The sequence below is a fragment of the Microcaecilia unicolor genome, chromosome 5 (assembly GCF_901765095.1).
Source record: "Microcaecilia unicolor chromosome 5, aMicUni1.1, whole genome shotgun sequence".
NCBI classification, from domain to species: domain Eukaryota; kingdom Metazoa; phylum Chordata; class Amphibia; order Gymnophiona; family Siphonopidae; genus Microcaecilia; species Microcaecilia unicolor.
The window spans coordinates 359,400,177-359,425,207 of NC_044035.1; the positions used below are offsets into that span (position 1 = coordinate 359,400,177).

The following is a 25,031-nucleotide window of genomic DNA, read 5'->3' on the forward strand; positions in this document are numbered from 1 at the left end:
TGGAGGAAAGGCGTCCCCCACTCATTTCAAACGTTGACATGGGGGGGGGGGAGGGGCAATTGCTCCAAACGGGTCCGTTTTGCGCATACAGCAATGAACCTCATTCCTCCCCCAGTGCCCCGAGCACCGCAGTTCTGAGCTCCGACCCCGGCTGGAGTCACTTCTCAGCCCCGGACCAGAGCAGCCAATGGCAGCGCTTCACCTGGGCGGGTCACGTGCTGGTCGCACACCTGGACTATAAAAGGCTGAGGAGTGGGCGGGGCCGCGCAGAGACGACCCGAGTTAGCGGATAGCGGACACCGATCCTGGGAGCTGGGATTCTTTAATACCGGAGATCTTTGTATCGGTACCGAACCCCGGATCCAAGTACCGGACACGATCACCGGTTCGGGAGCGGCGGAGGCCCCGGCCACTCTCTGCCATGAGCGTCCGCTCCTTGTGTGTCCTCTGCCTCCTCCTGCAGGTAAAGGTGGCCCGACTCCGGGGTCTTCTTCCCTCTCTCCACTCTGTCGGTGCTTCTCTTCCCCCCCCCCCCCCCCCCGGGGCGTCTCCCTCCATTCACAGCCTTTCTGGGGAGGGGGCTTATTCCTGTCCTGGTATGTTGGTCTGGTCTGTCGTTACCTTTCTCATCCCTCGGTGCCCCTTAGCCGTTCTCCGGATATCAGGTTCTATCAGGATCGGGACCCCCCCCCCCCCCCCCAATGATCTCTCCCCCTCCCATCCCGGCTGGATGGAGCTCCTAGTTTGCCTCTTTGGTTTTGACGGTAGTTTGTTCCGGGGGTTCCTGCCACCATGAGCTCATTGTCTTGCGCCGATCACCCCTTCCCCTCTGTTAACTGGGATCTTTTTCTTTGCCTAGGTGGGGCGAGGTTTGAGGGCGACAGAACCGTGTGAGCCCGGCTTTAGCTCGGACATTTACACCTTCCCTGTGGACCGGAGCCGGCTGGAGAGCGGCATGAAGCTGGGCAAAGGTAAAGGGGCGACCTCCCTTGATTTAAAGGAGGGAGGGGGCGACCTTAATTTAAAGCCAACAGAGGCGCTTTTACTGTATTAGGTGAGCAGGTTTGGCTGCTTTTGGTCGGTTTCTCTCCCTTCAGCAGTACTGTGGTTACTCTGTGGACGTCTCACCTACAACTTGGTCATTCCACATGGAATCTTGTCACTCTTTACGATTCCAGAATGTTGCTACTCTTTGGGGTTCCAGAACCTTGATATTCCTTGAGGTTCTATATGGAATGTTGCTATTCTTTGGGGTTCTGCATGGAATCTACTTTCCATGTAACACTAACTGTTTCTCCTAATCTATCCACTAATAACGACACATTGTAAGCCACATTGAGCCTGCAAAGAGGTGGGAAAATGTGGGATACAAATGCAATAAATAAATAATCTTGTCACTCTTTGGGGTTCTGCATGGAATCTTGTCACTCTCTAGGATTCCAGAATCTTGACATTCTTTGGGGTTCTATATGGAATGTTGCTATACTTCGAGATTCTACATGGAATCTTGTCACCTCTTTAGGATTCCATAATGTTGCTACTCTTTGGGTTTCTGCCAGGTATTTGTGACCTGGATTGGTCACTGTTGGAAACAGGATACTGGTCTAGATGGACTATTGGTCTGACCTGGTATGGCTGTTCTTATGTTCTATGTAGCTTGACAAATTGTCACTGTATTATGGTTAGGTCTAAATCCTGGGCAGATGCAGTTTTCCTAGGCTCCTTTGTACATAAGCATGGAGGAAAAACTGGATGTTGCTGTGCTGCTTGTTATCAAATCTTTTCCTCATACCAGTGCAAAGTAACTGTAGAGGGAAAGGAGCTCTTAAAACGTGTATTGGGAGGAGATGGAGTAATAGGGCAGTGGGAGGGAGGTGGACGGAGGTAAGAGGAGTTCGCTGGGATGGAAACTGACCAAATGTCTCTCTCCCTCACCCCCAAATCTCTATATGGAAAGTGTTACTTTCATGGTCCCCCTGACCTCTTAAACCTGCTTTCCTGAAACCTGGCTCATACCTCCCATGATAACTGCCTGTCTCTTAAGGGTGTGAGCCAGGTGTTAATCTCCTGAAAGCTTTTTATTGGGGTGGGGGTGGGGTGTAGGAACAAGCTGAGAAGGAAGTTAAGCAGTCTGCCTCCGATACAGTCCTTTGAAGGAGCACAAAGGGGTGATAGGTGGGATTTGGGAACTCCCAGGAGCGTTGCTGCCTGGGGAATGTTGTCAGTTCAAAGTAATTTCATCAGTGAAGGGGGAGGGGGGAGACTCCCAAGCAAACCTTTCTTAGCCTTTGGTATTAAAACAGCCAAACAAAAGTGTGATTGTTCCAGTGGGTAGAAGATGCCATAGCAGTCCAGTGGCTGTCATGCATACAAGTGCCCTGGAATTTTCTTTAGTCACAGAAACTGGCACCGGGAAATAACATGAAACTGCCCAGGCGGCCTGTTGCCATCCTCCCCACCGCCCCCCAGCACATCTTTTTTCCTGTCCTGCTAGTGCATGATTGACAGTGGGGGAGGGGCTGGGAAGCTTAGAAGGATCTGGAACTAAAGCTCTGGGTTGGCTGTAGCCGGGGCTTTTTATGAGTGGGGGGGTACTTGGGGGTACTGAGTACTGGCACCTTTTCAATTGTCTGCTAAAATTGATCCATGATCCCCCAAGTTTTAATGAAAGCTCTACACAGCAATTCTGCCTTGCCATAGATTCTGTGACTGGTTGCAGGGGGGGCTGGTTCCTCAGTGATCACCCCACCCCTAAAGGGTGGCCTGGCATTTGAGTACGGGCACCTTTTTCAGTAGAAAAAAATGCACTGGCTCTAGTCCTGGTGGCTCTCACTGTATTGGGGGAGGGGCTACTCATTTGCTCTCCTACTCCCCGGTTCCTCTTTACCCTGTAAATCTGTTACCCCTAATGTCTTGTCTGTCTGTTTTACCTAGATTGTAAGCTCTTTGAGCAGGGACTGTCTCTCTGTCAAATGTTCAACGCTGCGTGCGTCTGGTAGCGCTATATAAATGCTATTAGTAGTAGTAGGGGGTGATTGAACAGTTTGGCAGTATTTGACTCTCCCCCCCCCCCCCCCCGGAAAGATCCTCCTGTGTACAGCTGTGCCACAGATGGGGAAAGTGGGTGGTTCTGCTGCTGTGGTTAGCACAGAGCAACATGTGTGTTGGAGCGTGTGGGAAAGGTGAAGGTTTGAGGATAGAAAGATTTAACACTACAAGTTCAAGGTCTTGGATTTGGTCTGCAAAATCCTAAGGGAGCCCTGCAGTATAAGTGATAAAGTACTTCTGTGCATGAAAGGACTGGACCTGGGTGTGATCTGTCAGGTGGCCAGGAAGATGCTTTAGGTGCACAGGAAGAGGAAAGGTCAGCTGCAAAAGGAAGTGAAGTTGCTTGTGTCCCTGGTGACACCTCTCTTGAAGCAGTGTGTGTAATTTCACACCTTCAGACGGATATAAAGTCGGTGTCCATAGGGCGGGCAGCAACTAACAGTGTGTTTCCCAAGTCCAGTCCTGGAGCACTTCTTGCCAGGCAGGTTTTCAGGATTTCCATAATGAATTTGCCTGCTCTACTTTAATTACAGAGGAAGAGGGGACTTGGCTGTTTGGGTAAATTGGTCTTTCTGCCATTCTGTTCCCTGTTTTACAGGGAATCTGAGGGAGGATTAAAACTATAAGGCCTGTCTGATTTCTTTCCCTTTCACCTGCTGGAGGATGTGGTTTGAGGGATAAGTTCCTGGAGGAAAAGTCCATAAACTATTAGCTGGGTGCAGTTTGGTGAGCCGTCGCTCATCCCTGGAAATAGATCTGCGTTTTGTGGTCTGCGGGATACTTGTGCCCTGTCTGGCCTCGATGGAGTTTTTTTTCTTATGGTGTTCTAGGATAGTTAATCTCTGCCTTTTGTCTGGTCCATTGCTCTGGGGTTCTGACATAGGAGAGAGACCTGGAGAAGAAGGGCTGGGGGAGGGGGGGGCTGGATACACCTGAGGGCTTTATAGTTTGTGCATTGTGTGAGGGCTGGACAGGTTCTCTATCAATTGAGCCCCAATATAGCCGTCTGGGACTGGGGATTTTCCATTCAAGTCAGTGTGTGGAAATCAGACCCGATCTCCATTTTCCTGCTCCTCAGGGCCTTATTTTATTTATTTATTGCATTTGTATCCCACATTCCCCCACCTATTTGCAGGCTCAATGTGGCTTACATAGATTTGAAACATTGTGTAATGATTAGGAGAGGTAAGAGAAGGAGGAAGAGAGTAATTTAGGATAGTTTTTTTTTTTGTTTTGTTACATTTGTACCCCGCGCTTTCCCACTCATGGCAGGCTCAATGCAGCTTACATGGGGCAATGGAGGGTTAAGTGACTTGCCCAGAGTCACAAGGAGCTGCCTGTGCCTGAAGTGGGAATTGAACTCAGTTCCTCAGGACCAAAGTCTACCACCCTAACCACTAGGCCACTCCTCCACTGTTGCTACTATTTGAGATTCTACATGGAATGTTGCTATTCCACTAGCAACATTCCATGTAGAAGTCGGCCCTTGAAGATCACCAATGTGGCCGCGCAGGCTTCTGCTTCTGTGAGACATCTAGGCCACTCCTCCACTGTTGCTACTATATGAGATTCTACCTGAAATGTTGCTATTCCACTAGCAACATTCCATGTAGAAGTCGGCCCTTGCAGGTCACCAATGTGGCCACGCAGGCTTCTGCTTCTGTGAGTCTGACGTCAGGACGTCAGACTCACAGAAACAGAAGCCTGCACAGCCTTCTACATGGAATGTTGCTAGTGGAATAGCAACATTCCATGTAGAATCTCCAACAGTAGCAACATTCCATGTAGAATCTCCAATAGTAGCAACATTCCATGTAGAATCTCCAATAGTATCTATTTTATTTTTGTTACATTTGTACCCTGCGCTTTCCCACTCATGGCAGGCTCAATGCGGCTTACATGGGGCAATGGAGGGTTAAGTGACTTGCCCAGAGTCACAAGGAGCTGCCTGTGCCTGAAGTGGGAATCAAACTCAGTTCCTCAGTTCCCCAGGACCAAAGTCCACCACCCTAACCACTAGGCCACTCCTCCACTGTTGCTACTATTTGAGATTCTGTTGCTACTATTTGAGATTCTACTATTCCACTAGGAACATTCCATGTAGAAGTCGGCCCTTGCAGATCACCAATGTGGCCGCGCAGGCTTCTGCTTCTGTGAGTCTGACGTCCTGCACGTACGTCCATTAGCAACATTCCATGTAGAATCTCCAATAGTAGCAACATTCCATGTAGAATCTCCAATAGTATCTATTTTATTTTTGTTACATTTGTACCCTTCGCTTTCCCACTCATGGCAGGCTCAATGCGGCTTACATGGGGCAATGGAGGGTTAAGTGACTTGCCCAGAGTCACAAGGAGCTGCCTGTGCCAGGAATCGAACTCAGTTCCTCAGTTCCCCAGGACCAAAGTCCACCACCCTAACCACTAGGCCACTCCTCCACTCCTAGTTGTAGCAGGTAGGCATTCTTGATTGGGTTAGTGGGGTGACTTAGTAAGGCTATAGGTTATCATTGTGGGACTAGCAGAAAAAGAAAAGTCTTCAGGCTTTTCGAAGGATAAATCTTTTCATTGATTAATTTAGTGAGGCTATAAGTTCTCATTGTAGGCCTTGTTGAAGAAAAATGTCTTCAGGGATTTTCGAAAGACTGTTTTGCTGATTTTTCATTTGACTCACAGGCTGTTTCACTGTGTTCCATTTCTGGCTACAGCCGTTTTTCAGAGATCACCTTCTCTGATGGCATTCCTTTCGTGCTTGGGTAACTGATAAGCATCAGCACAACAGTCTCTCTAGCCCATGGCCCTGGGGGTGACTGGAGGCACTTGAAACCAATAACTCTCAGTAGGGCGGGGAATCCAGGCTTAAATCTGACTGAACTCCCCCCCCCCCCCCCCCCTTATGTGAAGTGGCTTTCTCTGTATTCCTTTGCACTTGTGTACTTTTTAACAATTTCTGGATGTTTCCCTTTTGAGGATTATTGGTTTTATTAAACTCTAGATTTTTATTTCATTGTGAACTTAACTTCCCCTGAGCACTCAGTAATGAGAAAAGGCGAAGAGGGGGTGTGATAAGTAGAAACTCTGCACACATCCAGGGTCTGATTGACTAAGGAGTTAAATTGTGATGGAAGCCCCTCACCTACCCCTTGTCAGCTTGCTCAAGCCCAGTGGTACCAGTTTTAAGTCCAGCCCAAGCTGCAGGAAGTGCGGGTTATTGTGGCTGGTGATGCTGGGGCTATGGGATAATCATTTTATCGAAGACTTTACACTGAAAATGCTGGGGCTGTTCAGCAGGACGCTGAGCTCAGACTTAAGTTCTCCCCTGCAAGCGGTGTTCAAGCACCTACCCCCCCCCCCCCCCACCCCCAAGGATGTCCGCATCATGGGTAAGTAAGGGAGGCCAATGGATGGGGCACAGTTTTGGCACTTCACCTCCCTTATGCCTCTGTGCAGGGCCGCTTAGAGCCTGGCCCGGGGCAAGGCCGCCCCCGGGGCCCCGCTGACGCCCCCCCCTCCGTCCACCACCGGGCCGTGTCCCCCTGAATTCAAATCATAGAGCTTCACCTCGACCTCGCTCCGTGTGAAAGAAGCGTGGCAGTCTGCAGATCATCTCTCTTCGGGCCTTCCCTCCCTGTGTCCCGCCCTCGCGCAAGTTACGTCAGACGAGGGTGGGACACAGGGAGGGAAGGCCCGAAGGGAGGCGATCTGTAGACTGCCGCTGCTGCACTTCTTTCACACGGAGTGAGGTAGAGGTGAGGCACTTTGATTTGAATTCAGGGGGGGCCTGGCCCGGTGGTGGACGGAGGGGGGCGGGTGGAGGGGACTGTGTTGCCGGGAATTTTGTCCCCCCTGCCCCCCCACTTGGCTGCCCTGCCTCTGTGTGGCCACATACAGCTAACTACAGACCTGGCTGTGGATTAATTTGCCCTTCAGAAAATGGGAATCGATTAATAAGACCCCCCCTCTCCAGCAGGACCTGGACCCCTGTATCAGACTGAGCCAGTCTGCACAACATTTCTCTTTGCTCTGCTCTTCCTTGGAATATCGGATCTTGGAATCAGAGCTGTTGCCCCTCCCCCTCCCCTTAGGAGAATAATAATAATTAAAATTTTGGCAGTGAAATGGAGCATTCCACTGAACCTGCCGATCCTGGGCTCTCTCAATACCTTCTTTGATCTGCAGTCAGGTGTTGGCACGTTCTCTGTACTTAAGCCCCTTCTAAGAATATCTCCAGAAAAAGCCGGCCTGGCCTTGCAGTTATGAACTAAGCAAAGTGGGTCTGATCAATAGGAGTCCATTTGCTTTAGTAACTAAGATCTGCTTTGTCCTTGGTGATTTGCAGTAATTCACCCCCTCTCCCTCCCCTCAGCACTGTCCTGTTTACTGGACACTGTTGAACTCCAAAGGCAAAGACCCAGACCTACTGCAGCTCTGTTTGCAGACAATTGAGTTTATTGGTTTTATCTGGGCACACCTGAGCCCAGCATGGGGTTAATGAGCTGCGGGGAGAAGGGTGGGGGGTGTAGTTAATATGTCACTTCCATCCCATAGTGGTGAGATTCACTGAATCCCTCAGTTTCTATTTTGCTGCCCTGTTTGGCAGTGTGGCAGAGGGTCAAACCAGCAGTTGAAAGTAGAAAATCAAGCTTTGGAACTGGAGAAGAAAACCAAGGGAACAGGCTGTGAAGCAAGAGGCCAAGTATGTTTCTTGGCTGCTTCAGGATGCCGTCTTGGCTCAGCTCCACATTTCTGCGTTAGTTGCCAGCTTAAAAGAAAAGAAAGCTTAATATCTCAAGGGCACTAATTAGTCGGTCTGTCCCTTTTCAGCACTTTTTTCCTCCCCGGTTTTTTGTTGGCGGGTTGAAGGCTCTTAGTCCCTTGACTTTGCTCAGTCTCAGGAGTGAATGTGGCTCCTTGGAAACTTTCTGTCTTCCGAAGGTCCTTTATTCTCCCGAGGATACCACGTTGCTACCTGCTCTGTGTCTACAGAACTCTTCCCGGCATCAGCTTTCCATTTCAAAGCTAAATGTGCCGAAGAATCATTTTCTTCATCGTGGACCTGAAACTGAAAGATCAATCAATACGCAATGTCCATTTCAGTGCCATCATGAGCTATTACCGAATGCTGAAGGGCTAGGGAAGGATTTGTGCTTGGATAACCTGCCCCAAGGAGCTAAGGTGGAACAGCAAATGTGTACTAAATATTAATCATTGTAAAGTTACCGGTAGCGGAGGAGGGGTGTAGGGTGGGCACTTGACTGTCAAGAGCAGGGGAGCAGCTGGATCTCCACATCCTGTGTTTGCAGTCTTGTTGGCCTAGATGGTGCTGGGCCAGATGCTGGGGGGGGGGGGGGGGATCGCAGTGATCAGGAGAGGCTGCACCTCAGCCTGGTGAATATACATGATTGCCTGCACTGCATCCTTTCATCAGGGTAATCCAGTTCAGTGGACCCCCTGCCCCACACCCACCACCATAAGCCATAATTTATCAGTTTAAAAGGAGGTTTAGAGCTCTCGGAACCCCACCTCACCCCATACCTTGATATGCATCCACCACATTTCAGTAGAAAGCGGCAGACAGCGACAACAATTTTCATATCCCGTCAGCTGCCGAGCCCAGAGCTCCTCGCTGCTGCTGCATCCCGCCCTTGCGTAAGCAGGAAGTGACATCAAAAGGGGGTGGGACGCAGCAGCGAGGAGGCTCTGGGCTCAGCAGCTGGCAGGATATGAAAATTGCTGCCGTTGTCTGATGCTGTACTGAAATGTGGATGCACATTAAGGAGCAGGGAGGTGTTCTGAGACAGGACGACAGAGATGCGGGGCCCCTAGGAGCATGTGGCCCTGTGCGACCGCCTCTGCCTCCCGGTGGAGGTTGTGGAGTCGAGGACTATTCCAGAATTTAAAAAGGCATGGGATAAGCATGTGGGATTGTTTTTAAGGGTTACAGAGGATGGGTCATGCTGTCATGTTTCTTTGCCTAAAACCAGCCCTGCAGGTTTGTGCATAAAGGTTGAGAGGGCTTGACTTTCGGTTGAGTTCCCTGTAAATGAGGTTGGTTTTGGAGGATACTGTCTTTGGGTGGGATCGTGAGGTAGGTTTAATGTGCTGAGACAAGCAGGCAACAGGTCCGGGCTCACTAGCCCTGAGCAAGCAGAATAGGGTCGACTTCAATGAGACGATTCCAACAGCGTCAGATCTTGGGCTTCTGCTGACAGGTTATACAGGGCAGGATGACCAGCTCATTTGCCCTTCACTAGGGATTTACCATCGCTTGCCATCTTTGCATACTTCCTGTATCAAATACTACATAAGTAGTAAGGGACATGCCAACATCTAAATTTAAGGAACTGATTCACCTGAGCGGTTTCAAGTTGACTTCCTTCAAGTCCACATCCAGAGTGTGAAAGCAAGGCACTCGGATATAACTGTACCCTCCCCTGGAAGCAATCTTCTGTTCACTACTACTTAACATTTCTAAAGTGCTACTAGGGTTACGCAGCGATGTACAGTTTAACAAAGGACAGTCCCTGCTCAAAAGAGCTTGCAATCTAAAGGACAAAATGTCAAGGTGGGCAGTCTAGATTTCTTGAATAGAGATATAATGGTTAGGTGCCGAAGGTGGGCTTTGAGAAAGGATTTGAAGATGGGTAGGGAGGGGGCTTGGCGTATGGGCTCAGGAAGTTTATTCCAAGCATAGGGAGAGGTGAGACAGAAAGGGTGGAACCTGGAATTGGCAGTGGTGGAGAAGGGTACAGAGAGGAGGGATTTGTCCTGTGAGCGGAGGTTTCTGGTAGGAGCGTAAAGGGGGAGATAAGGGTAGAGAGGTAATGCGGGTCTGCAGATTGAGTGCGTTTGTTCAGCACCCTGAGATAACTTTCTGCTTTTCAGGGTTGGATGGAAAATGGGGAGGATGGGTGTAGCTTGGGGTCCTCAAGGTCAACAACCCAGCCTGGTTTTCAGATTTCCACAATGAATATGTATGAGATCTCTTTGCATTCATTGCTTCCATGGCATGCAGATCTCACATATTCATTGTGGAAATCCTGAAAACTGGGCTGGATTTCGGGACCCCTGGTGTAACTTATTGTTGCAGCAGTGATATCTACTAAAGGCCTGCGCTGGGAGTGCCCATCATGGCAGCCGCAATCAATGCAATACAATCAGTGCGTTTTTCTAGCAAAAAAGGGGCCGGTACTCAAATGCTAGGCCACCCTTCAGGGGTGGGGTGATCACTGAGGGACCCACCCCACAATAGCCAGGCCCCCTGCAACCAGTCGCATACTCTATGACAAAGCAGAATTGGTGTGTAGAGCCTGAGCTCTATCATGAGGTCCTTGGGTCAATTTTAGCAGACAATGGAAAAGGTGCCGGTACTCAGTACCCCCAAGTACCCCCTCAAAAAAAGCCCTGAATACAATAGAGCTGACAGTGACACCTACTGGGAGGGTGGGTACTTTTCAAGTGGCCCCTTTATCTGAGTAAATGACCCTAGAAATTGGCTTCACATGCACAGGTGAACCTGTAAAAGTTTGGTCAAATGTGCATTTTTACAAAAATTGTTCTTGGGGGGGGGGGGGGGTGCTAAAGATTTAGTGCACTGGTACCTTTGTCCCAGATCTATGTATACAACAGAAGTATGTGGGAGACCAGTGGCTCTCGTCTGTGATCTAAGAAGGAAATAGGGCTGAAGGGGTCATGGTGGTGGTCTGGGTGACCTTCAGGCCATGTCTCTTACTTGAAATCAGTGAGGTCCAAGCTGGGCCCACATAACCTTGACTTTCTCTGAGAATAAAGCCAGAACCTCACTGAATGGTTCACAGGAGCCCAGAACAAGTTTAACGGGTTATTGGAGTCCTGCTTTCCCTTATTCCTTCCTTTGTCACCCAATGCTCCTGGCCCTGCCTTGCTGGCTCACTGCTGACTATGCCGGGGGGGGGGGGGGGGGGGGGGGGGGGGGTGAAGGTAGCCACCTTGAAAAAGGAGCTCTTCCAGGCTGCCCATGTTTACTGGGACCATTTGCTGCTTCCCTTCCAGTCTGAAGCTCTTCAGGGCAGTGTGGGAGAACTTAACCCTTCAGCTGCTGACCTGTTCTCTCTGTAGGCTTTCAGAGGCTGCTTCTGCAGCTGTGGTATGAGATGGAAAAGCTTTTAAACTCTGTAACCTGATGCATGGTAAATGCAGATGTAATAATCCTGCACTTCTCTGACATTTCTTTGTCCTCAGCAGAGAAAATCACTTGTTTAGTACAGGATTTTTCTGTCAAATTATCCTGCCTTTTTGATCCCTTTTTAACTCAAACTAATGTACATAAGTAATGCCACACTGGGAAAAGACCAAGGGTCCATCGAGTCCAGCATCCTGTCCACGACAGCGGCCAATCCAGGCCAAGGGCTCCTGGCAAGCTTCCCAAACGTACAAACATTCTATACGTTATTCCTGGGATTTTGGATTTTTCCAAGTCCGTTTAGTAGCGGTTTATGGACTTGTCCTTTAGGAAACCGTCTAACCCCTTTTTAAACTCTGCCAAGCTAACCGCCTTCACCATGTTCTCCGGCAACAAATTCCACAGTTTAATTACGCGTTGGGTGGTGAAAACTTTTCTCAGATTTGTTTTAAATTTACTACGCTGTAGTTTCATCACATGCCCCCTAGTCCTAGTATTTTTGGAAAGCGTGAACAGACGCTTCACATCCACCTGTTCCACTCCACTCATTATTTTAATGCTTGTAGTAGTGACTTACCTGAACCAGATTCAACATCCAGTGTCCCAGCAATGCAACCAAGAGCGCTGCTGACATTTCATTGCTGTTTGGGAGGAGGGGGTTCTCCTGCCAGCGTAATGATCTCAACACTTTGCTGTCTGGGCTGATTTTTCTACACTATTATGTTGGCGGGGTCAATATGGGAAATATTTGCTGAACAGGAAGTTACTCCTGATATATATATATATTTTAATCCCTTCTAATGGTAACTTAGTCCAAATAGATCTTCGAGTGGTGGCCGGGAATTCAAGGCAAATGGCAGCGATAATACCTCGGATTCACGTGAGGAACGGTTGATGTCCCCTGGAGACCCATAGCTGGGGCAGCACTGGCCTCTTCAAATACTTTCACTCAGCCCCCCCCCCCCCCCATCTCTAGTTCAGGCTCACTGTGGGTCTCGCCCAGTGGAGGCAGTGAACTGGGGTATCCCCACCCCAAAATGAAGGGCTTTTGAAGACCCCTTGTGTCTAGTGTCCATGAATCTTCAACAAAGTCAAGGTAGAAATAATGCCTTCTGTTTTCTTTCACATGCGCTCTGGAATTCTCTTTGATCGGAAACTTCTCCTCTCTAAAGACCCACCTTTTCCAAATTTCATCTATTAACTTTTTTTTTTCCATCTGCAGAGGGATTAGTGTTTCACTCTGGTATGAATGAATACTTCCATTTTATGACATACCTTTAATTGACTGTAAACTTCTTTAACTTGTACAAATTAAGCAGTATCTCAACACTTTAATGGTTATCAGATACCGCATACAATTGAAGCTTCTCCTCCTTACCTACAAATGCACCCGGTCTGCTGCTCCTCATTACCCTCATCTCCCCCTAAGTTCCCACCCGTAACCTCCGCTCACAGGACAAATCCCTCCTTTCTGTACCCTTCTCCACCACTGCCAACTCCAGGCTCCGCTCATTCTGCCTTGCTTCACCCTATGCCTGGAACAATCTTCCTCAACCCCTACGCCAAGCCCCCTCCCTACCCATCTTCAAATCTCTGCTTAAAACTCACCTCTTCAATGCTGCTTTCAGCACCTAACCTTTCGAGAAATATAGTATGCCCTAACAGTTCGACTCTACACTTGTCTTTTAGATTGTAAGCGCCTTGAGCAGGGACTGTCCTTCCATTTTAAATTGTACAGTGCTGCGTAACCCTAGTAGTGCTTTAAAAGTGTTAAGTAGTGTTAAGTAACACAGTAACATAGTAGATGACGGCAGAAAAAGACCTGTACGGTCCATCCAGTCTGCCCAACAAGATAAACTCATATGTGCTACTTTCTGTGTTTACCCTACCTTGATTTGTACCTGTCCTCTTCAGGGCACAGACCAAGTAAGTAGTAAATATCACGCCACGGTACAGTTTTTACGACTAGTGTGGCTTTAACATGCCACTGACTGAACCATAATAAGCTCACTTTCTAGCTTGGACACATTTTAGTGCAGATCTTAACTGTTTTGTTACCTCAGCCCGATAAATGAAATGGATTCAGCAGTGAGAAGGTCCACTCTGCAGGGTTCAAAGGTCCTCAAAGCCCGTTAGGTTACTGTGAGCAGATTTGGGGCTGGCCTGTTCCCACGGGAGAAATGTTTCACCCCGGTGAGGTCAGATTCTCATAATTGGTTTGACATCTTGTGTTGCCAGAGTTAATACATGATGAGGGTTAATTGTCTAACAGGGCTGCCTAGACTGAAGTTCAAGTGGCGGCTGTTTTTATCACAGATAAAGTGCGCCGGTCAACATTTTATACCTGTTGTGAGCATGTGGGTTGTAAAATAACACATGTGCTCCACCCCCAGACTGCATCCCTGAACATGCTACAGGTGGGACACATTTACATGCCTTGTCCCGGCATAGAATCTTTGGGGTAACTTTTGTTAAAGGCCTTTGCTGGTCCCAGTTGGTGCCCCTCCTCCATCCCTGGACCTTGAAAGCTGTGTGAAACTTGCTAGTCGAACACGGGACCAACACCAGCCTGCAAATACACTATCCATGCCTTCATGGGCCCGGGTGGGCACAGGCTTATTCACTTTGGACTCAAGCCCATCCAGCAATGTGGCTGGTGGGGATCCCCAAGCCCTGCCAGCTGAGGACTCCCAGCATCTGTCCCTCCAGGACCCCTCCCCCTTCTGTACTTCTACATCCATTAGGTCACATTCTCTCTGCTCACGGTGGCCTGAGCTTTCCCTCTGATGCAACTTCCTGTTCACGAGACCAGGAAGTTGCGTCAGAGGGACGGCATGCAGCTGGCACATGCAAGGGGAATGAGTTGGCTGCTGGCAAAGACTTAAAAGGTTTTAAAGGTACAGGGGGTGGAGTTAAGTAACCTCTCGATCACGTGGGTTGGGGGAGATGAGTGGGATTGTCATACACACCCACTTTGGGCTCAGACCCGCTCAAAATTGGGTGGCTGGCTGGCTCACTCCTGCCCTAGCAGAGATCATTTTCATGTACCTTTCTGGTGCCACATTGTTTTCTCTTTCTACTCTCATCTGTTCCACCCGATGTCTATTCAAACGTTGAATGGCACATTGTGTTGACATTGTAAGCAGCAGACTGTCTTGTTGTACTGTTTGAATATTTTAATTCTGTCGCTTATGTTTGACGTATTCTTGGGTGAATTTCTTCAAAAAGGCAGTAAATAAATCCTAACTTTTTTTTTTGCTGACAGTGGACACTTGGGTCCTTCTGTATCCCCAGCATGTGTCCCAGGTGAGGGAGGGCGATGTTCCTGGACCCTGAAGGCAGTGTAGGCGGTACAAAGGATCTCTGTTCAGGCCTTTCCTGTTCTAGGGCCTTATAGAAGGCCGGTTACTGCTGGACTCGGTTTCTACGAAGCAGGAAACTGCTTATATTGCTGTAAGCCGCAGGTGGCAGGTGTGTGGGTTTGTTCATGACTTAGTGCATCCAGTTAATAGCTTAGCCCCAGGCTATAAACACTTTTCTGCTGCTTGGGAAAATCACAAACATTGTAGTTAATCATTTCAGGTTTACTTCTTTGAGAATGGTCCTGAACGCCAGTCTGGGTTTTTAAATATTCTAGAGCTGGCAAAATCCCAAGCACAGCACTTGTTAGCATGAGACCATGCCAGGGATACAGGCAGAAGATGCCCAGGGGAAGGCCATGGCCTAGGCGTGCTTCCTGAATAGAAAGATGGGCAACAGGGAGTGCTCAGGTCTTCAGGGTGGGAGTTCCAGGTTCGTAGGACAATTGCAGTGTGCTTAATAGCTTCCCACAGCCAAATGGGCCCCAGGTGGAAAAATTGAGATGACCTCCTTTAACACCAGGCTCCAAGGTAGTTGGGGGCAGGAGGAGTGTAGAAAAGTGCACGTTTCCTAAACCTGACATTAAAATACAGAAAAAAATATTTTTCTACCTTTTGAGCATTGCTTTAGTCCTGGTGTCTCTTCTGCTTTTCTGTCCTTAACTGTCCAATGTCTCCTGTCCTTTTGAGGTTTCTTCTGTGTCCATCATTCATCTTTCCTGTGTCCCTCTGTCCCTGTCACTCCTTTTGTCCAGCGTCTCTTCAGTTTCCTCCTACACTCCACCCCTGACTCCTCTCTCTGTTGGTCCATCCACCTGTTCTCTGCTTCCCATCCCCCCCAGTCCAGTATCTGCCCTCTCTTCCCCCTCCCTTTCCTCTAGTTCTTTCTTTCCTCTGCCTTCCCTCAAATCTAGCACCTCCCTCTCAGCCATCTCACTATACCTTCTCCCGCGCCTGGGTCCAGCATCGCTCCGCCTGCTAGACCTCCACATGCTACAGCAGGGATCGTGGCAGAGATATCCTGAAAGCTGCCACACTGGCTGGTGAGGCCTTTCCTCTGGGTGAGATGCAGCAGAGGAAAACCCCCATTGGATAGTATAGCAAATTTCAGGGGGGGGGTTGGGGGGGCAATGCTGGGTGAGGGTGTGGGATCAGGTGCATGGCAGCCCTAGGCATTTGACAGGCTCGCTCAATGGTATCGATGCCCCAGCTTCCTTTGAGGCCGACTCCATTTTCAAACTGGTTTCATGTCCGAGGCCCATTGTTCAGCTGGTATGCAGTAGTGGGGGGGGGGGGGGGGGGAATAGAATCTGGGAAATTGCCACATGCTTGTATTCTGATCCATTTGCTGTAACTTTTTTTTTTTTATGTAACAGGAAGTCTTTATTAGTTTGCACAATACATACAAAATGAAATGCAATGACTAACAATTTCAATACAAAAAGAAACATTATAGAAATAACCTTATAATACCTACTAACCTACAAATGCACTCGATCTGCAGCCCCTCCTTACCTCTCTACCCTCATCTCCCCTTACGTTCCTACCCGTAACCTCCGCTCTTAAGACAAATCCCTCCTTTCAGTACCCTTCTCCACCACCGCCAACTCCAGGCTCCGCCCTTTCTGCCTCACCTCACCCCATGCCTGGAATAAACTCCCTGAGCCCATATGCCAGGCCCCCTCCCTACCCATCTTCAAATCATTGCTGAAAGCCCACCTCTTCAATGTCGCCTTCGGCACCTAACCTCTACACCTCTACTCAGGAAATCTTGACTGCCCCAACTTGACATTTCGTCCTTTAGATTGTAAGCTCCTTTGAGCAGGGACTGTCCTTCTTTGTTAAACTGTACAGCGCTGCGTAACCCTAGTAGCGCTCTAGAAATGTCAAGTAGTAGTAGTACCTACCTATTTATAGTTATTTTACCAAACTCCATCCCTATTGCATATAACCACAGGAGGGGGAGGTGGAGGTCGCACACTGTAAACCCTCGATAGGAGTCAACTGCAGCAAAAACGTTAAGGGAAGAGATTTACCAGTTCAAGCTTGTATGCGTCAACGCTCCCAAGTCTTATCCCACCTGGGTTCAGCTTTCCTACATAAGGCAGTCAATTTATCTATCCTGTAAACATAACTAACCAATTACGGAGCACATAGACAAACATGGTTTAATGGGACAGAGTCTGCATAGGTTCAGCCAAAGGAAGTCTTGCCTCACCAATTTGCTTCATTTCTTTGAAGGTGTAAATAAACATGTTGATGTAGTGTACGTAGATTTTCAGAAAACTTTTGACACTTCTTCCTCAGGAGACTCCTGAAAAAAATGAGTCATGGGATAGGAGGCAATGTCCTCCTCTGGATTAGGAATTGGTTATTGGACAGAAAACAGAGGACAGGGTTAAATCCTCCACACGTAGTTAGAAATGTCTTATAATATCTGCTTGTCATATTACTGTCATGGAAAAAGAAGCCAGCAGATCAATATAGCATCAGAAAGATTTTATTGAAGATACCGCATGTAAACAAATTGCCCGACACAGGCCGTGTTTCGCCCACCAAGGGCTGCGTCAGGGGCTAATTTGAAACCTTCTGAAAGGAGCAACTCTAAAAACGGAAAACTTGTGGTGTATAATTGGAAAAAACCAGCGCATACAGCAGATGCCTAAAATGATGTGACTCTTAACACAACGCAAGCAGATGCACTGCTGTCAAACCTGGTTTCAAATTAGCCCCTGACGCAGCCCTTGGTGGGCGAAACACTGCCTGTGTTGGGCAATTTGTTTACATGCGGTATCTTCAATAAAATCTTTCTGATGCTATATTGATCTGCTGGCTTCTTTTTCCATATTGGATTTTGCAGATAGTTTGCCTTGTTGTTTTTTGGCATACTACTATCATGTCATCATTGTTGCCAAAATTTTCCGTAACACTAAATGCCTATTTTTCTATTATATTTCCATGTATTGTAAGCCACATTGAGCCTGCAAAGAGGTGGGAAAATGTGGGATACAAATGCAATAAATGGCCATTTTTCTCTATGGAGGAGGGTGAATGGTGGAGTGCCACATGGATCTGAACTGAGACCAGTGCTATCCTATATAATAATTTGCACCTCCAACGTTCTACATCTGGATGCCTGGGTTCGTAACATCCATTCCCACTCATTGCCCCACCTTGCGTCAAAACGTTATGTCAGAGGGCAGAACAATGAGGGGGAAGGGAACGCTGGAGGCGAGATGTCAGGAGGAGAGAACCGCAGGACATCAAGAGGAGGGAGGAAGGGCAGGGCAGAGGAAAATTGATGGATGGGATGGGAGGACAGTCATAGGTGCCCCGTATAAGAGGCTTGGGGAGGCTAAGCCTCCCCAGCCCAACCATGACCTTCCCCTGGCTGCTGCCCCCCCCCCAAACGCAGGGCTGCCTGGCGCAGCAGCACTGCAGCCAGGCAGCTCTCGGATGGTCCCGCCGCTCCTTCCTGCCCTCAGCTCCCCCGATCGACAGCCCTCCTCTCCATTCCCCCCCCCCCCCGCGTGTTTAACCCTTTTACTTTCAGGTGCAGCGTCGGCAGTGAAGAGGACAACACAGCAGGCTCACCTCCAGCTTCTCCCTTCCCTCACAGTGTCCCGCCTTCTGTGATGATGCATTTCCTGTTTCCGTGAGGGCAGGACACTGAGGGAAGGGAGAAGCTGTGTTGTCCTCTAAACTGCTGTCGCTGCACCTGAAAGTAAAAGGGTTAAATGCACGGGGGGGGGGGGGGGGAAGGAATGGCGAGGAGGGCTGTCAGAGCTGAGGGAGGGCAGGGAGAATCGCTGGACATGGATGGGAGGGCAGGGGGAGAGAAGAGATGGCTGGAATTGGAGAGGAGGGCAGGGGGAGATGACATCGCTGGGCAGGGGAGAGAGAAGAATTGCTGGACATGGATGGATGGAGGGGGCAGGGGAGAGGAAATTTGCTGGATATGGATGGATGGAGGAGAGGGCAGGGGAGAATGGAGAGTTGCTGGACATGGATGGATAGAGGGGGAGGGCAGGGGAAAGAGAAGAATTGCTGGACATGGATGGAGGGGGCAGGGGAGAGAGGAAATTTGCTGGATATGGGTGGATGGAGGAGAGGGCAGGGAGAATGGAGAGTTCCTGGACATGGATGGATGGAGGGGAGGGGATATTATAATGCTTCTATCGCTGCATGGTGTGACCTCACCTTGAGTATTGCGTTCAGTTCTGGTCACCGTATTTCTAATGTTAGGGGAATTAGAAAAGATTCAAAGAGCGACCAAAATGATAAAGGGGATGGAACAGTTCTTGTATGAGGAAAGGCTAAAGTGGTTAGGGCTCATCAGCTTGGAAAAGAGACGGATGATTGGGGTCTACAAAATCCTGAGTGGTGTAGATGGGTTAAAATGAATTTTCACTCTTTCAAAAAGTAAAAAGATCAGGGGGCACTCGATGAAATTACATGGAAATACTTTACACATAGGAGAAAAAATATTTTTTTAATTCAAAGAATAGTTAAACTCTAGAACTTCATGCCAGAGGATGTGGTAACAGCACTTATCTGGGTTTAAAAATGTTTGGACAAGTTCCTGGAGGAAAAGTCCATAGGCTATTGATAGACATGGGGAAGCCACTGCTTGCCCTGGGATTCGTAGCTTAGAACGTTGCTGCTATTTGGGTTTCTGCCAGATACTTGACCTGGATTGGCCACTGTTGGAAGCAGGATATTAGTCTAGATGGACCATTGGTCTGATCCAATAATGCTATTCTTATGTTACAGGGAAAGGGACTTGATATACTGCCTTTCTGTGGTTCTTGCAACTACATTCAAAGTGGTTTACATAGTATATACAGGTACTTATTTGTACCTGTGGCAATGGAGGGTTTGCCCAGAGTCATAAGGAGCTGCCTGTGCCTGAAGTGGAAATCCAACTCAGTTCCTCAGTTCCCCAGGACCAAAGTCCACCACTCTAACCACTAGGCCAGTCCTCCACTCCATTGGTTCCACTTAGATATGGCAAAACCCGGACGACTGCAACATTCATGAGGCCAGCTGCGGAAGCCTAAGAGGAGACGTATTGAAGCCTGATAGGGACGAATCCTAATTTAAAGAAAGTTGTTTACTTTTGTCTGAGCCTTTTCTACCAATCACATTTTTGGGTTGTTTCTCCCAGGTACTGACTTGACCACTGTGTGGAAAACAGGATACTGGGCTAGGTGGACCATTGGTCTGACCCAGTGTGGCTACTCTTAGGTTCTTATGTACCTGTTTTGAACTACTATTTCTTCTGTACCATCTGCAAAGAGAGATGGTGATATCTAAGAACACAAATTCTCTACCATTACAATTTTATTTTTATTTTTTGACTATTTGAAATTGTTGGTTTTCCTATTGATCAGCGCTGGGAAGATTTTCTTTTCAGGTAGAGGATGTCACCAAATTAAAAAAAAATCAAACTCTGGTGAGTTGAATGTCCTTCATATTGTGTTTAAAATCTCTTCTGTCTTTTATGGCTGTACTAATGGTTGACGCATCTCCTGGAGTAAGGTCCATTTCCTGACAGGAAACTAGCTTCTATGTGAATCCAAATCAAACAGAGGATAAAACACTGACTTCCGTGTGGAGAGTGTCTAAAGATAAATCTTTATTGTGGCACAAACAAAAAAAAAACCCCTGTTTCAGTGGATGTGCCCGCCTGCCTCGGGGGTCAGTTACACTATATAGAAAATACATAAAATAGGACGTCAAATTAAAAAGCACACAATCAACAAAAATGACGAATATGGAGAACAATGAGTTGCACAAATAAGATATTAGTTTGCGTATAGATACATATATATAGAGAGAGAATGAATATGAATGAATAACACTGTCAAACTCTAACACTGTGCTGGTGATTAACATAAAGCTTAAGTGTATATTATTTATTGCATTTGTATCCCGCATTTTCCCACCTCTTTGCAGGCTCAATGTGGCTTACAATACACCATGAGTAGTGGAAATATATAAGAAAATAGACATTTAGTATAACAAGGATCTTGGGTAACATGATAGTAGTTTGACAAGCAAATATTGGAAGGCAGTTCTGGATATATGTAGGAGTTCATATTTGTTGATCTTTGTGGTATGCCTTGTTAAAGAGACGGGTCTTCCGTAGTTTGTGAAAGTTAGTTCATAGATCGTTTTTAAGTTGTGCGGCAGTGCGTTCCAGAATTGTGTGCTCAAGTAGGGAAAAGGTTGACGCATGGGTTAGTTTGTATTTTAGACCTTTACAGTTGGGGAAGTGAAGATTAAGGAATGTGCGGGATGATTTTTTTTGGCATTCCTGGGTGGTAAGTCTATCAGGTCTGACATGTAGGCTGGTGCGTCTCCGTGAATGATTTTGTGAACTAGGGTGCATATTTTGAACATGCCTTCTTTGAGTGGGAACCAGTGTAGCTTTTCTCGCAGGGGTTTTGCACTTTCATATTTAGTTTTACCAAATATGAGTCTATTACTGCTAGCTGCAGTGTTCTGAGCTGTCTGAAGTTTCTTATTTGCTCTTTGCAGCCAGCGTAGACTTCTATGTTCACTGAAATGGTTGGTGGGATTAGCCTAAATAAGTGGAAAGGACAAAAACATAAATAGAAAAATGAAAATGAGCTAGAGAATAATGGGACCCACCTTAAAACAGCAAAGCCTGGAGTGAAAACAGCTGTCAGGCATAGTCGGCTGTAAAGGTAAAAAGAGTAAAGACACCCACATGAGTGACAAAAAAATTACATAAAAACATAGACCATACGTATCCACAACTCTAAAACCTCGGGTAAAAATATCACAGGGTTTCCTATTAAAACCCACCATTAAGCCCTGATGAATTAGCAAATTGTTGACCAATAGCAAATGTTCCACTTTTTGCAAAGAGAGCAGAATCTGTAGCAGTGAGTCAACTATTCCGTTATCTGGAGACCAGTCATGTTTTTCTCGGTTATTACATGATTCGTTGATAGCTGACATTAGAAAACTCTTATCCAGGGAGAAACCAGCTGCCAGACTAGTGAATCATGAAATTATTGGAACTGGAATTTCAGGCAGTTTCAAGGTAATCAATAGAAATAAAACAAAATAAAATATGGAACAGAAAATAAGATACCTTTTTTATTGGACATAACTTAATACATTTCTTGATTAGCTTTCGAAGGTTGCCCTTCTTCGTCAGATCGGAAATAAGCAAATGTTGGAAGATGACAGTATATATAAGTGAAACATCAAAGCATTTCAGTGACAGTCTAACAGGATGGGGGCTTTCTAGTATCACTATCCCATGCACTTTTCTGCTGTGCAAAAAAGGAACAAGCACGTTGGATTGGTACACAAATTTGACATGAACAGGTGAAAAAGTGTACTCCTCACATGGGTGTTGGATATGCCAGGGGTCAACCCAACCCAGTTGTGACACTGAAGCAATGACCCTACTGGATTTAGTTTGCTGCTTCAAACTTGACTGCCTGTTTATGCAACATTTTGAACCTGGTTAAAATACCCCGTACAACAAGATGGGCAGAACTGACAGACCCAGTTTCATCGCCAAAGTCTGAAAAAACCTGGGCGAGCCCGCATTAAGGGCATACAAACTCTGCTTTTGCTGTAGTGAAGCCCACTGTCGCCCTCTATCTGAAACCTGAGGCAATACCTTCATTCTACAACACTTTAGCCATTAAGACACCATTTCACTTGTCCTTTGCTAATGAAAAAGGATGTCACCCACTGCTAATGAATGTTTGTGACAAACTGTCTTTAAGAAGTGCTACTTCCGCCCTCAATTGCTGTCCCACTCATTCTCATTATATAAATGTATTACTTAACAGCACTGATAATGGTGCAGCATTTAAATAGTAATGAATCCCACACATGCAAACACCATTTAATGCCCCAATTTTGAACCCCCCCCCCCCCCCGTGTTAAAATTGCACTTTCTCTCCTGTGCAGTAGCAAACAGAAAAGAACAGCCTCACATCTGTGTAGATCACCAAAATGTTGCAGTGAAATTATTTAATGCAAAATTATAAGGATCCCCCCCCCCCCCCCCCAATTGATCAAATTGAATTGGCTCCCAGGGTGGGCTTGTATAAATTTGTGTATTTTTAACGGTGCTGCTTCTGACTCTACAATCATTACTTTTCCTCCAGTAAAAGCTATTATGGTATAAATTTTTCATCCATTGCGCATCGAGTTGCATTGATGTGCGATTCTCTGCCTTTCAGGGTTAGACTTCAATCCAATTAGATGCAGTTCAGGAAATGTTTTGAACACTCATTTAAAACCATATTAGATTGGTGAGATTTTCTTAGCTTAATTGTGGAACATAAGTGCTTGTCAAGTTACGTTTTTATACAAATGTGTTTTTAATTTTTCATGGTTTTTGTTCTGATTGACCCTTATTTTTCTTTTGAATTTAAGCTCAGAAGGTTTTATTTTCTGTGGTTCATTTCAGACTTATGCTTTTTTTTGCTGCTAATATGTATGAGTTTTACCCTCTCTCCCCCCCCCCCCCCCCCATAAGGCAGGCCTAATTGACCCATGATGCTTTCGACTTGGTATTTCATGTTTTTGCTCACACTTCCTGGCATGTTAACACATGTATTGTGTGTTCATATACTTTCTGGCCATATAAAATACATGTTGATAAGTTAGAATTATTTGAAATATCTTGGCATCATTCAAATATTCACAGTTTAAAAATTTAGAGAAAATCTTAAATATAAATTCATTCCTTCCTCCCCTCCTCCTTATACAGCTCCATTTAAACCCGTGGGGGGGGGGGGCAGAATATAATAAAGCATGAGACTGTGTGCTAAGATGGCCACCCAGCATAGGAGCAGACTCTGTGGGTGCTTGAGCCACCCCCAATATTGAGAAAATTCCTTGTATGTGTCCAAGGAGGGGTTATTTCCACTGGGCTTAGCACCCCCAATAATTTTGAAAAGTTGGCTCCTATGCCACCCAGGGTACAGTTCATTTAAATGCAGTGGTAATGAAGGGGTTAAACACAAGTGAAGAGAAAGCTTAACGCCTGGTTTTCTAGTGTTGGGTGTTTAGATTTGGGTGTGAGGAAGAGTAAATGGAGTGAAGGAGTGGCCTAGCGGTTAGAGCACCGGCCTTGGGTTCAAATCCCACTGCTGCTCCTTGTGATCTTGGGCAAAGTCACTTAACCCTCCATTGCCTCGGGTACAAACTTAGATTGTGAGAGAAATTTCCAGAGTACCTGAATGTAACTCACCTTGAGCTACTACTGAAAAAGGTGTGAGCAAAAATCTAAATAATTAAATAAAGATTCCATTCAGAATCTCACAGAATAGCCACATTCCATGTAGAACCCCAAAGAATATCAAGATTCTGGAATCCTAAAGAGTGACAAGATTCCAAGCAGAATCTCAGCGTAGCAACTGGAGTGGAGGAGTGGCCTAATGGTTAGAGCACCGGTCTTGCAATCCAGAGGTGGCTGGTTCAAATCCCACTGCTGCTGCTTGTGATCTTGGGCAAGTCAACCGTCCATTGCCTCAGGTACAAACTTAGATTGTGAGAGAAATTTCCAGAGTACCTGAATGTAACTCACCTTGAGCTACTACTGAAAAAGGTGTGAGCAAAATCTAAATAAATAAATACATAAAGATTCCATTCAGAATCTCAAAGAAACATTCCATGTAGAACCCTAAAGAATATCAAGATTCTGGAATCCTAAAGAGTGACAAGATTCCATGCAACATTCCATGTAGAACCCTAAATGGAGAGGTGGCCGGTTCAAATCCCACTGCTGCTCCTTGTGATCTTGGGCAAATCACTTAACCCTCCATTGCCTCAGGTACAAACTTAGATTGTGAGCCCTTCTGGGACAGAGAAATATCCAGAGTACCTGAATGTAACTCACCTTGAGCTACTACTGAAAAAGGTGTGAGCAAAATGTAGTCTGCTTTTCTGTGGTTAGCGTTACCGAAGGGTTTATGCCAGTTTTGTTGCACCGACTCTGCCAGAAGAACTACCAAAGGAAGAGAGGGATAATGGGTAGGTGGGCTCAAGGTGATATCAGCACATCGGTATCCAGAGGAGCGGGCACGATGACAGTAGATGGATTTTTGTATTGCTTGTATGCCAGATGTGGCTGCAGTGGCTTGCACTTCCATGCCTCTTATGCTTTTATCCAATAGATAGCCAAGAAAATTCCAGATATGTGCATAATCTAATCCCTTATATGTGCATAAAGTGTAATATTAAAATAGTGCCCCAGATCCTGTACAAAATACTGTACTCCCTTCCGTGCTGATTGGCATAACCCCTTTTTTTTATTATTTTGCATCCGTTTGCATATAATTGTACTGCATCAGGTGTAAATATTTTGAGCAATGCATTGAAGCTCAGTGCCTAGTTCTCATTTATAGCTGTTTACATCGCCCCCTATGGGTCAGCACTAATATTTCACTTGAGTTCTAGACT

The 25,031-nt window shown here is 46.8% G+C and overlaps 1 protein-coding gene across 1 annotated transcript in view; it reads left to right on the forward strand.

The window, feature by feature from the left end:
• The first annotated feature begins 282 nt into the window (after positions 1–282).
• The window catches only part of LOC115470979 (B-cadherin-like), a 55,131-nt gene continuing 30,382 nt past the window's right edge, over positions 283–25,031 (forward strand). The window contains exons 1-2 of the mRNA XM_030204641.1: positions 283–463; positions 860–971. Of these exons, the coding sequence (XP_030060501.1) occupies positions 422–463; positions 860–971 (154 nt within the window). The 5' untranslated portion in view covers positions 283–421. The remainder of the gene's footprint in view (positions 464–859; positions 972–25,031) is intronic.